At 33.1% G+C, this 15861-nt stretch overlaps 1 protein-coding gene across 1 annotated transcript in view; it reads left to right on the plus strand.

Annotated features, from left to right (window-relative positions):
• LOC106108696 (basic salivary proline-rich protein 1-like) overlaps window positions 1-14639 on the plus strand; it is a 19236-nt gene extending 4597 nt beyond the window's left edge. The window contains exons 10-20 of the mRNA XM_013289956.1: window positions 155-214; window positions 3870-3929; window positions 4296-4355; window positions 5070-5129; window positions 5875-5934; window positions 6054-6086; window positions 6182-6241; window positions 13745-13765; window positions 14035-14046; window positions 14499-14534; window positions 14616-14639. Of these exons, the coding sequence (XP_013145410.1) occupies window positions 155-214; window positions 3870-3929; window positions 4296-4355; window positions 5070-5129; window positions 5875-5934; window positions 6054-6086; window positions 6182-6241; window positions 13745-13765; window positions 14035-14046; window positions 14499-14534; window positions 14616-14639 (486 nt within the window). The remainder of the gene's footprint in view (window positions 1-154; window positions 215-3869; window positions 3930-4295; window positions 4356-5069; window positions 5130-5874; window positions 5935-6053; window positions 6087-6181; window positions 6242-13744; window positions 13766-14034; window positions 14047-14498; window positions 14535-14615) is intronic.
• The last annotated feature ends 1222 nt before the right edge of the window (window positions 14640-15861 follow it).

Below are 15861 nucleotides of genomic sequence, written 5' to 3' on the forward strand. Positions count from 1 at the left end.
AGGGTCTCTTGGATAATACTGAAATCAGAGTAAACGTAAGTATACAAAGGGGTGGCATAAAAAACTCACCCTGGGTGCTACTAGCGCTAAAATTATTATTTTCAGATATATATGTAAGAATAATAATAATAATTTTACAAAAAACAATTATCAGCGCCTTCAAGAGGATCCTCCAGAAGAACTTGAATCGTCTCGTGGTAAACGTTCGCCTCAAGTAAGTGTTTATATATTTTTTTCTAAATGTAATATAACTAAAGGCAATTTCACAACAGATAATCGTTTAAATTACTTTTTGTATTCTTCCCCGTAGTATTAGGACGAAGTCATTTTTTTTAATTTAATTGCCAGTTAATTCTTATAACAAACTTTTTTATTTTTAGGGTTTCATGGACAACAACAATAACGGCGTTGTTTTTGACTTCGTGAGTATATCATTAAATTTTGCTCGCTTTTGTTGCTCGCGGGTCCCTTATGTTACTCACAGATAAATTTCCTTTCTAATAGTGAAACTATTTTCAAAATCGACCCAGTAGTTTTGGCGCGAATCAAATACATACAAAAATCCAAAAATACAAATCTTTCCTCTTTATAATATTAGTATAGAAGTATAGATATAAAAAATATATCCCAATCCCGATCCCAATAACAATAAAAACACTTAATAATAGCAAGTTACTCTATATTGTTATGCGATGTATTTTTACTGTTTTTAATGTTATGAGGAGGAATGAATTGTATGTTACAAAGAGAACGTTACTTATGAGTGTGGAAGGGTATATCGGTAGAGGTAGACCTAGAAAGAGATGGATGGATTGTGTAAAAGGTGACATGATCAAAAAGGGAGTGATGACTGAGATGACGTATGATAAAGGTATTTGGAGGACAGAAACCTGTTGCGTCAACCTTACGGGAGTAGGATAAGGAGAATTATGATGATGTGTTTTTACTGTTTTTGAGGTTTTTTAATATGCAACTTTAAGATAAAATTATTTCGATTTTCAGATTTCCGGAGGACCTGGGTTGATTAGAGTAAGATTTACTTTTTAGACGAATTTATAATTAAATCGTATAGTTTTAAATTTTAGTTCTAAAACTTTCTTTTTCAGCGTAGACGTCAAGAAGTAAGTAAAACACATTTGCATCAAATACCTTAAAACAGTGATTCTCAACCTTTTTTTTGTTGCGGCACATATTTGACGATTTCAAAATTTAGCGACACACAAAGGAAATACAAAATTTATTTACTTTCTACAACACACTGTATAAATATTTTCTGACAAAAATATGCAAAATTTGACGGTACACAAAAGTGCCACACCACAGTGGTTGAGAATCACTGCCATAGAAAGATGATTTTCCATCTACCTTTGTAACAGAGTAAAACAAATCTTTTATTTAATTTTTTTTTGTTCTCAGCCTGAAGACGTGAGTAAAAAATATATCATTAACTATATGGCGTAATGTCCAAATTGATAATTATTACAAAATATTTATCCGTTTTTATTTTTTTTTCCAGATTACATTAATTCCACCTCCGTATCCCTTCTTCTAAACCTGACATACAAAGTAAGTACCTATTTGCAGCTTAACAACGGGCGCACTTTTGACTAAACTATCGAACAACTATTGTGTGATTGTCGATTGTTTCGCAGCCAATTCTATTTAGTTGGACAACTAAAGATCGAGTAGTGTGCGCACCTCCATATAAGCTCGTAAATGGAAGCGAGCCCGCACAGTTGTGCGATTTTTTAGTCATAGGTGTACGCGATCTATCATTGCATGGGCATCACTAGTCCATATTCTAGGTTAGCCCTTCACCTTCAGCACAGCTTTTGTAGTGTCAAGTTTTGTAATTTTTAAAGCATAAAATAACTTTTATCTTTTTCAGGTCCAAGATAACGATGGAAGCGCCTCACCCTGATTGAATAATTTTTAAACTGTTAATGTTAACAAAGCAATAAATCAATATGCATATGAAAATGATGTCTTTTTGTTCAGTTTTCCTAATTTAATGTTTCAATTTATATTTAACACGTTTGCTGAGGATCAATTTTATGTAGACTTTCAGCTAGTGGGTATGAGGTCTTTTCAAGACAAAGTTGACGAACCTTGCAGTGCGTATGGGACCTTTTGAGCCGCACAAAATCGTTTCTTAAAACATCTTTAACATTATTGACAATTGTGACAGACATTGCTTGAAACTTTACCATTATTAACTTAAAGAACTTAATAAACTTGAATCCAGCTTCGCCCACGGTAATCATGCCATTGAGATATAGAATAAAGGAAAAAATTAGACACCTGTTCTGCCTTACATCGCATGAAAAGGAAGTTCTATTAGAGTCACGAGTAGTGTTCTGAATAAACAAGAAACGCATATATCGATATAAAAGCAATTTATTGATCTTTTTTTTTTTTCTTAAAACAGGGCAAACAGAAGCATTTGTCACATTGGACATTTTTTTAGTCTTTTTGCCTCGGAACTATTTAACTGTTTCCTCTCATCCGCTCCATTTGACAATTCTAACTAACACAAGCTTCTTTTTGAAACGTTTACGGCTTGGTAGATCCATAATACAAAACTAGCTAGTTTCGTACACCAATAAATCGTAAGAATGCGAGCTCCGGCTGGCCGCGGCAACGTGCTTCCATATCGATACTTTTTCTCGGCACTAAGCTAGACGGGCCCCTCACTTCACTCCGTGCTGCTGTGAGGCCTCTGTTATACTCATAAAAATGTTAACGCGGTCAGCTCCGCACCGAGTGAGAGAACGCGATTTTGACTCCCGCACCAGTAAGAAAACACGCATGTGGTATGTTCGACCTCATAATGCAGTGAACGTGTTAAATGATCAAGGCGCATATTTGGCGTCAAATATCTACAGCAAGATATTTAATGGAAAATATGCTAGACTACAATCATGCTAGAAATATTCGGAAATACTAAAAACTGTAGGGTGATTGTCGATTGTTTCGCAGCCAATTCAAATGTTTAATTGCACAATTAAAAATCGAGTACTGTAACCTCCATATAATGTCGTAAATAGCGAGACTAAACATTTGTGTGATAATTTAGTTTCAGGTGTGCTGACGATCACCGTAATTTAGTTTGCTTTATAAATTATATTTACATGGCCCTTGGAAACCCCGTTCAGTCAGCCTGAATTGTTATTATTTTGAGTGAATGTAATAAATCTTGACAAGGAATTTCTGAAGATTTTAAAAACTATTTAATTATCGAAACTTATCCATTTATAATATAATAATAGTAAGATAGACTAATTACTAAACCGTAACCAACAGGAAATTTGTCAGTTTTCTTACCCCTTTAGTCTATAGTCGTGAGCGTTTTGTGTAATTCAAACAACAGTAATTTTTAGTTTATACCGTGAAAGTGTTTGAATTATTTTTAATTTAAATTTTGCACGTCAAATTGTTTGTTACACATATAAATATATTCCGTACTGCATTTATTTCTCATTCGTGGTCGGTTTTCAAAAAGAAACCACGATGAAGTCTATTCTGTTGTTCTGTGTTCTGCTGCCTTTGATTTACGGGCAGGTTTAATTTACCACTAGCACTTTACTATCACTCTACTAGCTTTAACTAGCTTTTGCCCGTGAATACGTACGTGCCAAATTAAAAATGTTGAATAAGTAGTATGTATTCGTCCAGATTATGTTCTACATCTGTGAATTTCATCAAGATACGTTAAGCCGTTTTAGAAATACAAAAAGACGTATATCCAAACATTCGCATTAATAAAACTAGTATATAGTTTGATAAGCAGAATAACGCTTGTAGTTTAAACTGCGTAAAAATTTAGGTTATAGTGTTCAAAGTGAATTGTTGCTAATATTAATCCTCAGGGGCTACAAGAGAATCCTCCGGAAGAATTTGAATCAGTTCGGGGAAAACGATCGCCTCAAGTGAGTGTTTAAATTTTTTTCTTCCAAACAGTAAAAGTCTCCGCAGCAGAATTAGCTGCTGTACGAATGTTACGCCTCCTCAAGGCCACACAACCATAAAGGAGACTGGGATCAAGTATAATTAAAGTTTATCACTTAAAATAAATTTGAAACTTTTTAGGATTCCAATAATGGCTATGAAGTAAGTATTTCCTTTCATTTATGATATTAGTAAGACGTAATAAATGGTTTTAGTTTTTAGCAATGGCTTGTATTATTGTAGTTGTTTATATTCCTAGTGCCCAAGAAGTGCACTTTTTCTTTTTAGACTTAAGTGTGTTAAAATTGAAGTTTCAGTAAAGGAACTTTGCTAATATTAATCTCTAGGGGCTGCAAGAGGATCCTCCAGAAGAACTTGAGTCACTTCGGGTAAAACGTTCTCCTCAAGTAAGTGTTTTAACAATATTAACTTATAAGGAACGGTACACTCGCGTTTGTTCAAATTTCACGTTAAAATAAAAGCCGTTTCAGCGTCTATTATGAACTCAATTAGTCCAAATAATTAATACCATATTTCATGAGATGTCAAAAGGGCTCTGCAAATGCGGAATTGCATGCACTAGACGCTTGTCTTTTGTGTGGTTGTGGTATAGCGATCAAGCCGGCGGTTAAATTGTTATTTTTGTTTAGGGACTCGATAATACAGAGATTCGTGTCGAATTTGAAAGCGTAAGTGAACAGTTACATTGTAAAATTTTTCCACGTTTGTTAATTACTTTTATAAAAAAAAACAATAAGTTTTGTTACACTTAAAACACGGAAGCACTGCTCCTTTCATGTAATATTTTGTAAGGGGACTTGTCCGCGACTTCGTTCGCGTAGGATAAAAAAAAAATACAAAAGTAAGTAGAATGTGTGTTCTTCCAGACTATCCTCTACATCTATGCCAAGTTTCATCGAGATCCGTTCAGCAGTTTAGGCTACAAAAACTTTCGCATTTATAAAATTAATTAAGATATTATATGATTATATTTTCTATGTAGCTGGAAAGATGTCGTATTCTCTTATATTGCATTGCGCTTCCATGTTTTGATGTAAGCCAATAAATGTTTTTCGGTTTTTAGTGTGCAAAGTAAGAAGTTTGCTAATATTAATCCTTAGGCGCTACAAGAAGACCCTCCAGAAGAATTCGAATCGTATCGGGGAAAACGTTCGCCTCAAGTAAGTGCGTGTATTTGTATTGTAAAAGCCAAGAGCTTAAAAGACTAAACCGATTTTGATGATTGTTAAGACTACTACATACCCTAAGTACCCAATGAAAAGTTCGACTTTTTAGTTTAAATTGTCAGCTAAAACTGATTGTCTGTCCCTACAGAATAAAAAACTGTTTTCTACTTGTTTAGTACTTTAGTACACAATCATATAGTTACAAGAACATTTTTTTATTTAGGGACTACTGGATAATACAGAAATTCGCATAAACGTAAGTATATTATAACATTTACAAAACATGTCAACAAACGCTTTTATTACATTTGAAGTCTTTCGACTAATATCAGGTAATATTGGGTGATTTATGACATTTTCTTGTAGGCGTGGTACTTAGGTATTTCAACAAAATAGTCGTCTTGACAGTTGGTGTAGTCGTAACCTCAATATCACAATTCATATTTCCACTAAATAATTATAGATCGTAACGATATGTTTCGATTAAGATATTGAATTGACGTCCACCGAACACATGGTTGCGTACGCACTCCATTGCGACTCAAATCGAACTGACTCGAATGACAAAATGGCCGCCCTACCAGTGCTCGGTGTTCGCCATGGGCATAGAGTAAGCCTACATATTTATAGAGCGGAAGAAGTGGTATTTTCTAATAAAATGTTTGACGGAATTACGAAACATATTACGTAATGTTTAATTTTAATGTTTAAAGTAAGATTTGCTAATATTAATCCTCAGGCGCTGCAAGAGGACCCTCCAGAAGAACTTGAATCGCTTCGGGGAAAACGATCGCCGCAAGTAAGTGTGTACATTTTTATTATACGATTATGACGAATTATTTTTCCCCGGACAGTTGTATCCGCTCCGCTTTATTTAGTAACTTTAACTTGAAGTTACAACTATGTAATTTTTTTTAGGGTCTCTTGGATAATACTGAAATCAGAGTAAACGTAAGTACACAGAAGGTTGGCGTAGAAAATAATATAAAACAATAGAAAACAAATATATAAGAACAATAATAAGAATTTTACAAAAAAATTCTCAGCGCCTGCAAGAGGACCCCCCTGAAGAATTTGAATCGTCTCGTGGTAAACGTTCGCCTCAAGTAAGTGTTAATATTTTTCCAAGAATATAATATGACTGAAGGCCAAAGTACAATCACGTTCGACCGTGGTGTTCAACATTCGACAACAGACAATCGTTTAAATTTATTTTTGTATTATTCCCCGTAGTATAAGGAGAATGTAATTTTTTTTATTTAATTGCCAGTTAATTCTTATAACAAACTTTTTTATGTTTAGGGTTTTATGGACAACAATAATAACGGCGTTGTTTTTGATTTCGTGAGTATATTATTCAATGTAATGTATAAAATATGTCGCTCGCGATTCCCCGCGTGGAATTGAAAAATAATACAAAATATAGCCTATGTTACTCACAGGTAAATTACCTTTCTAATGGTGTAACAAATTTTCAAAATCGACCCAGTAGTTTTGGCGTGAATCAAATACATATAAAAATCCTAAAAAACGAATCCTTCCTTTTCATAATAATGTATTAGTATAGAAGTATAGCTATAAAACAAAGGATCCCAACAACAGTTATTATTTTGTGATGTATTTTTTACTGTTTTTGAGTTTTTTTTATATGCAACTTTTAAATAAAATTGTTTTGTTTTTCAGATTTTCGGAGGACCTGGGTTGATTAGAGTAAGACGCTTTAGACGAATTTGTAAATTATCAGATGGCAAGCCATCGTGTAGTTTTAAATAAAATAATAACACGATCATTTTTAACCAACATCAAGAAGGAAAAGGTTATTAATACGTCTATGCTTTTTTAGGTTTATTTATATTACTAATATACCTATAATATATTATGTTTCCAGGACTTATGTTAGTCATCTAGAAGTAAAAACTAATTTTAAAACTTTTTTATTACAGCGTAGAAGACAAGAAGTGAGTAACACAAATAACTTTGCAACAAATATCTTAGGACAGTGATTCTCAACCTTTTTTTTGTTGCGGCACATATTTAAGGATTTCAAAATTTCCGACACACAAAAGAAAATACAAAATTTATTTACTTACTACCACACACTGTATAAATAGATTATGACAAAAATATGCAAAATTTGATGGCACACTTTTGAATTTTGGTGGCACACAAAAGTGCCGCGGCGCAGTGGTTGAGAATCACTGCCATAGAAAGACGATTTTCTATCTACCTTTGTAAAAGAGTAAAATAAATCGTTTATTTCATTTTTTTTTGTTTTCAGCCTGGTGAGGTGAGTATCAAATATATCAACTAGATGGCGTTGTTTCCAATTTGATTATTATTACGAAGTATTCATCCGTTTTTTTTTCAGGTTACACATATCCCCCCTCCGTATGTCTTATTCTAAACCTGACATATAAAGTAAGTACCTATTTGCATCTTAAGAGCAGGCGCACTTTTGATTAAACTATCGAACAACTATTGTGTGGTTGTAGATTGTTAATTCCGTTTACTTGCACAACTAAAAATCGAGTAGTGTGCGCACCTCCATGTAAACTCGTAAATCGAAGCGAGAATACACAGTTGTGCGATTTTTTAGTCATAGTTGTACGCGCTCTATCATTCATGGGCATCACTAGTCCATGTTCTAGGTTAGCTGTTCAGTACAAATTTTGTAGTGTCAAGTTTTGTAATTTTTCATGCATAAAATAACCTATATCTTTTTCAGGTCCAAAATGATGGAAGCGCCTGACTCTGATTGACTAATTTTTAAACTGTTAATGTTTAGAAACCAATAAATTAATATGCATATGAAAATAGCGTGTTTTTTATTCAGTTTTCCTAATTTAATGCCATTTATAGAAATATTCGGGAATACTGAGAACGGGCGCAAACCTTTTACTAAACTATCGCACAACTGTAGTGCGATTGTCAATTATTTCGCAGCCAATTCAACTGTTTGGTTGCACAATTAAAAATCGAATAATGTAACCTACATATAAGCCCGTAAATAGTGGGACTAAGCAGTCGTGTGATAATTTAGTTTAAAGTGTGCTGACGTTCTAAATAAATATCAAAATTAATTTGGTTATGTCTGTCGTACTAATCGGTTTCGGCCTGGCAAGATATATAACTTTGCTTTGACCGTCTTCTTGTGAATCTTGTTGGCTGTTCATATCAATATTGTCCCAAGATCTCCAATACTTCGATTTCCAATTCTTGCATTTGCATCTTAATTTATTTTTCGTATCGTTTTTGCGCACCGGGACCCGGTATTTGTGCCAAGTGTACGGTAGCTCCCATTGTCTCGTCGCTAAAATGCTTCTTATATCCAAATCCTTTAAAACATTAAAAAAAATATTTTAGTTTGTAGTGAAAATCTTTGATTATACTTCGCAGAACTGTTTATTCGCGCATTGATTCCTATGACCTTATGTGGAGGTGCGCTTCTCGATTTTTAGTTTTGCAACTAAACAGTTGACTGCGAAGCAATCGGCAATCGTACAAAAGTTGTACAATCTGTACTTCTATGCTATTATAATAAAGCGTAAACACACACTTCTTTGTTGCCTAAGATGTCAGCAATCACAGCATATTTTTGAATAATTCTTTTTTTAATAAAAAGCCCTACACTTACGTCACGCTTTAGGCTATATATTTACGCCATTAAACTTAGGAGGTAAATATTATGGATAAAAACCGTAATGTGGGACAGAGACCATAAGTTGCTGCCAACATCAAGAAAGCAAAATTGCCATACTTAGTCATCATGTCATGTCATTTTGACATTTGAAATTGAATTTGACAAATGTAATCAATAAAACAATTTTCATAATTTCATGCGAATGAAGTCGCACGGGAACAGCTAGTAATTTAATAAAAGGTGTGCGCTAGTTCTTATTAATGGAAAAAGTGTCTTTTTACCGTTTTTCTATCCGCTTCTTCGGTAAATGTTTCTAAACCTGGTACGTTGACGAACGCCCGTCTGTTTGTTAGTTGCTGAAAATTAATGTTTCTTAAGTAAATTGTACAAAAACCAATAAGGTTACTTACTTTGAGAGCACGCACACTTTTGACTAAATTATTGCACAGTTGTTGTGCGATTGTCGATTGTTTTGCAGCCTTCAATTGTTTAGTGTCATAACTAAACCGAGTAGTGTGCGCACCTCCATATAAGGTCAATAGTCAAAGGTGCACGCGCTTTTATTTACCTTTGAAGTAATAACTGAAGCGCAGACAAACAATAACAAAAATTTAATAACCATTTCGATTAAAGCTGTAAAGAAAATGATCCATATTAATCAAATGGGTTTATTTTGTTTTTTCACTAAGAATTAAAAGGATGACCATATATTTTTGTACATGTATTTTGATAATGGAAACATACTAAAGAAAACAACACTTTTTTAGTGTAACCTAGAGTATAAAAACAATTTTTAATTATAACCATAAATCACTTTCTATTGCACGCTAATGCATCTACATATTTCCAATAGTCAAGGGCTTTTATGTTCATAGTCAGACTATAACTTACTTCCAGGATTCTGTCTAAGAATATCGCCGTCGATGGCTGGAAACTTAATGAGATAAATCACAAATCGTTCGTATAACTATGATTAATTATTGAATTTCTAATTAATTTTAATTATTAATTACACCTTTTTTAATTGGACATCTACGTTAATTAAAAATAATGTCAACTTTCGAATAAATCAGATAAGATTTATTAACGTGATAGAAAAAAGAGTTAAAAACACCCAAAGTGTAAGAATACATTTTCATGACTATTAAAAAACACTTTTTAATTGTTTTCTTTTATTTAATGAAATACTGAACAATGGTTTAGGAAGACTATAAACTTTTTATTCATGTTTATAAAGAAAACTAAAATAATCCTCCAAATAACTCTATCATACGTCATCTCAGTCACACCCTTCTTGATCATGTCACCTTTCACACAATCCATACATCTATACTATTATAATAAAGCGTAAACACACACTTCTTTGTTGCCTAAGATGACAGCAATCAGAGCATATTTTTGAATAATTATTTTTGTAATAAAAAACCCTACACTTACGCTTTAGGCTATATATTTTCACGCCATTAAACTTAGGGTTAAATATTTTGGATAAAAACTCTAATGTGGGAAAGAGACCATAAGTTGTTGCCAACATCAAGGAATCAAGGTTGCCATGGTTTGACATCATATCATGTCTTTTGGACATTTGCAATAAACACTTGACACTTGACACTTGGTGGGAGAGCCATAAACAAGAAATAGAATAGAATGGACATTTGCAATTGATGACTTGACAAATGTAAACAATAGAATGAGATTTTTATAATTTTATGCGGATGAAGTCGCATGGGAACAGCTAGTATCTACTAAAAATTAAATATATTGATTTACTTTATATAATTTTTAGCACATTATTGTTAAAAAAATAAGTATGGTTTAAATTTTATTAAATTAAAAACAGGTAATGTAATAAAATTTGTAAGGCGAAGGTCGAACAATATCAACATTGTAACAATGTAGGAATTTAATCCATTTGTAAAGGTTTGTAACGGAAAATTGTGTTCGAATTCCTTTATAAATCATACAGAAATTCATAATTTTTATATAGTTTAGTTATGTTTTTAGTTATATTATAACTTTTAAGGTACAGAAGAAAAAACATGACAGTTTGTTTGAATTAAGAATTTATTTTATAATACTTTATCCATGCCTAGCTTTTGCCCGCGACGCTGTCTGTGTGGATTAAAAAAGAAAACAAAAGTAAACAGCATATGTGTTCTTCCAAAATATTGTCTACATCTATGTCAAATTTCATCGAGATCCGTTTAGCAGTTTTAGCTACAAACTGTAACTAACATCCATCCATATAAACATTCGCATTTATAATATTAGTAAGACTTTGGGTAGACCTTTTGGGTATTGATTACAGTTTGAGTGCAGTCACTGAAATTAGCGGTGTCCCAAAATCCAAATTATATTTGTAATTGTTCTGCGCTACAAGGCAAACGCCTTTTACAAATAAATAAATAGGTACTTGAGTTCTATCTATAAGATAATATTAGCCAGTTTTGTAGACATATTTAAAAGCATCCTATTGGTTATTCCAATAACCTCTAATTTTTAAGATGGTATACCGCCAGAGTACCCGATTGTACATTTTGCGGATTTACATGTACAAAAATGTTAAATAACCCTCGTTTTTGTCGTTATTTTTTTGAAAATAGACGTTGGAATTAACTATTTTTTTAACAAATGAATTCGACATTGATACAGTTAAAGTGTTGCCTTTTTTAAGATGGAGAAATTTAAAATTCCCGTACAAATTTTTTAAATTAACCAACAAACAAACCGAAAGACTGTTACTATATTAAAATAGCATAAAATCGTGAAAATATAACAAAAGCAGTATCGATAGATTCAACGATTATTATAAACGAAGCGTCAAATTGCTTAGAAAACATATAAATAGGTTTTCTTGTGGAATTTTCTTAGAATAATTTTATTGGTGTTGCAACAATGAAGGTTTTAATTGTACTTTGCGTTCTCCTGCCTATCATATATGCGGTAATATATAATTTAAAATTAATAAATAAATATCTTATTTACTGCTTTACATAATTAAGGTGGCTTTAGATGCTCCTTACACTTAGTACGAGAAATCTGTTTAAATAGTTCAAGTAGGGCTATTCTTAACCGACTTCCCGAAAGAAGGTTATGTATTAGCCTTGTTTTTTTACTATTTTAAACAGTTTAAAAGTTCCTAGAGTATTTAAAATGGACAAAACAATTAATTTCCATCGAGTAATTTCGAGCGTCTGTGGCTCAGATGTTTAAGCCCTTGACTTGTAATCTACAGGTCTTGGGTTCGAATCCCGCTGTACCAATGTCAATTTCGATTTTTCGAATTTTCATACGTACATAATTTACCCGACGTTCTTACGATGAAGGAAACCAACACAATCTGCACATATCAGCGAAAAAATTCAAAGATATGTGTGAAGCCAACTCACGCGCACTGGGCCAGCGTGGTTGACTATGGCCTAGTCACCCTTTACTTTAGGGTAGGCTCCGAGCCCCTCGGTGGGGACGTATAGTGAGCTGGTGATGATGATGATGATGATGATGAGTAACTAATTTCATTGATATTTCCTTTTACTGTTTATTTTACTATTGTTTTTTTTTTATTTTTAAAGAGCCAAGAATGGTATGGTTCGCCCTCTGATGGTGTACAAGTAAGTTTAAAACAATTTTATCTTATTGATGTCAGCTAAAACATAAATCTACCTTTTTACTGTTCTTATCCCACTCTAAGTATCGTCGCGATGGCAAGCGCAAGCGATCCCATGGCGTCCCACACAATGGCTAGGAGGGAACAGAGGGGTTTAGTGGGTATGCCCCATTATGGGGAGAGTCCCACATAACTCTCGTGCCTGCCCCGAGGCACGAAGTACGTGTAAAGCATTCCCCTCTGGCAAAATAAGGGAGGGGATATCAGGTTTTCATAACAAACACATAGATACAAAAATAAACTCTAGGAAAACTTTTAAGAAACATGTGTTCTATTTTCAGGAAATTGCAGGAGAAATAGAGCCGTCAGCAGAAGGGGTTAATGTAATTATTTTTTTATATTTTTTGGTTTCTTATTTGTTTGCTTTTACGCTATAATCTATAGAACAGATTAAAAAACAATTACATTGTTGGGAAGCTATCCGGGTGGTGGCTATATTTATTGCTTGATTGTAAATCTGCCGCGGACAAAGCTGTGAGCAAAAGCTAGTTGTTTAAAAATTGAAGATGTAAAATTAATTATTATTTATAGGTTGTGAAACGTGAAATTAACGTAAGTAATCTATAATAAGGGACAATTCCATTTTACCTTTTAATTTGAGAAACACGTCAATATGGCGTTTTGGAAATTGTACTCGTAGTACAAAAAATCCAAATCACACACAATCTTCTTTTTCTTCTTAAAGTGCCATCTTCTTCCGAAGTTCGGCGAACATTAGGGCGACTTTCGTTCTTGACACCGCGGCTATCAAAAGTGAACGGGTGCTTCTTCCATACCACTGGCGTAGGTTTTTGAGCCAGGACGTTCACACACTACAAATAACTATTTTACTCTTGACACGAATCCATGTATGCATTGAATTGTGTTTAACATTTCAGTTTTGGAAGGTAGGAATAGTAATGGCATTCACACTTTTGACTAAACTATCGCACAACTGTTCAGTTTCGCTTTGATTCCTATGAGCTTGTGGAGGTGCGTATACTTGATTTTTAATTGTCCAACTAAACAATTGAATGTAAAACAACAGACAATCGCACAACAATTTCGCGACGGTTTATTCAAAGGTGTGCGCTCGTTTTAAATATAAAAATAATTTTTTAGCAGTTTTTAATGATTTGATTTAAAATATATTGTACTTTTATATTATTCGTAGAGTGATATACGCGTGAAGCCGAGGGTGAGCAAATTTTTAATTACGATATTGTGACAATATTTTTTTAAAATTACTTATAAAGAATTTTCTTTGAAAGGAGAAAGACATTTTCATTATAAAAGATTAACATATATTACTTTTTGTTACAGGTTGAACGTGCTGCTCCCCGTGTAAGTTATTTTTTATATTTTGTTTATTACCTTTCGCCCGCGACTCCGTCCGCGTTTTAAAAAAACAAAAGTACGTAGCCTATGTGTTCTTCCATACTCTGCTCTACATCTATGCCAAATTTCATCCAGATCCGTTCAGCCGTTTAGGCTACAAACTCTAACAAACATCCATCTAAACTTTCGCATTTATAATATTAGTAAGATTAGATTAACGAGTGGTGTCAATTAATACAATTTTAACTAAATTACATATTTTTCAATTGTTATAGGTATACACAAACGTGAGTATATGTTTTTAATTTTTTAAATATATCAAATTAGAGTATGAATATTTGAACATTAAACGCGATGAACAAATAAGTGAAACACTATTTAATGACCAAAAAATCACAAGAAAAACAAAATTACAACACCATAAAGAAATAATAACTTAAAGAGATAGATGGATTGCGTGAAAGGTGACATGAAGAAGGCAGTGATGACTGAGATGATGGATGATAGTTATTTGGAGGACGACAACCCGGTGCGCCGACACTACGGGAGTATAAGGCAGGGGAGATGATGATGACACAACATACAGACATAAAATAATCAGTTTTAACTATAATGCCTAGTTCCCTAGGCAAGTAAAATCGAAAAATAACAAAGAGAGTGTGTAATTCTAGTTATTATTTCAATTCTATTCTTACTATTACGTTGTATATGATATTAATTTGATTATTTACATTTTTAGGTGCTTTGGAAATCAGCTTTCCCTGAAGTTGATGTCGTGAGTTTTCATATTTTACATTTTTTTTATAAATAAGGGAAATTTTATAACCACCTTAACTAAAATATGTCTTTTTTACAGGACGTAGTTGATGTAGAAAACTGAATAAGGTGTTTATGATTTTTTTTTAAATCTTTACTACTAATATATTAATATTATATTAAGTCCCTTTCTCTTTACCACCCTTTTCTTATAAGGAGAGGTTGGGAAGGGGAAGTGGATTTGACAGTGGAAGAGATGCATAGGAGGGGGAAATATCCTCTTTAAGTGCGTCTCCTCCGTCGGATAAGGGTAGGCAACGCGTCTGCAATTGCGGATGTCTATGGGCAGCGGTCGCTTCGCCATCTTGGCGATTTCAGGTGGCCGCTTGCTCGTTTGCTACTTTATGTTATAAAAAAAATTATAAAGCGGAAAGATTTGTATTTTTATATATTGAAATAATTCAAAAACTACTGGGCTGATTTCAATTCTTTTACTAATAAATGGCTACGATATCACTCAATAACATATTCTATATCTTTTATTTTGAATTTCACGCGGACAAGGTCGCGAGCAATGGCTAGTTAGTTTTTATTTTGGTTCCAAACTAGACGTAAGTATTAGGGAAAAGTTATAGATAATTCTTTTAAATCGTAAGAAAACGTAAACACGTTTAATTAAATTAAAAAATGAGAAATACAATTATGTTGTTTTTAATAATAAATTTGATTTCAGGTAACTTTATGAGGAAGATACTTACCGTTTGAAGTTATCTAATAAATATATTTGAATACACAATGTTTCTTATTTCCACCTCAATTATCTATCTTACTAATATTATAAACGAGCTTTCCCGCGACTCCGTCCGCGTGGAATTAATAAAAACAAAAGTGAGTAGCCTATGTGATCTTCTAGACTCCAGACTGTCCTCTACATCAATGCCAAATTTCATCGAGATCTGCAAACTCTAACAAACATCCATCCATCCATCTAAACTTTCGCATATATAATATTAGTAAGATGTGAAAGTTTAGATGGATGGATGGATGTTTGTTAGAGTTTGTAGCCTAAACGGCTGAACGGATTTCGATGAAATTTGGCATAGATGTAGAAGGTAATCTGGAAGAACACATAGGGTATTCATTTTTGTTTTTTTTTTTAAATTTCACGCGAACGGAGTCGCGGGCGAAAGCTAATTTAATATAACTGTTACGGTAAAAGTAGTGAATTGGAAATCGTTAATTTGCGGACATAATTATCAACATTAGTAGTAAGAGTGTGCGCAAATCTTTGACTAAACTTTCGCACAAGTGTTTAGTCGCGCTTTGAACATAACTGTAACGCGATT

This window comes from Papilio polytes, unplaced genomic scaffold (assembly GCF_000836215.1).
Source record: "Papilio polytes unplaced genomic scaffold, Ppol_1.0 DF821400.1, whole genome shotgun sequence".
Lineage (NCBI taxonomy): Eukaryota > Metazoa > Arthropoda > Insecta > Lepidoptera > Papilionidae > Papilio > Papilio polytes.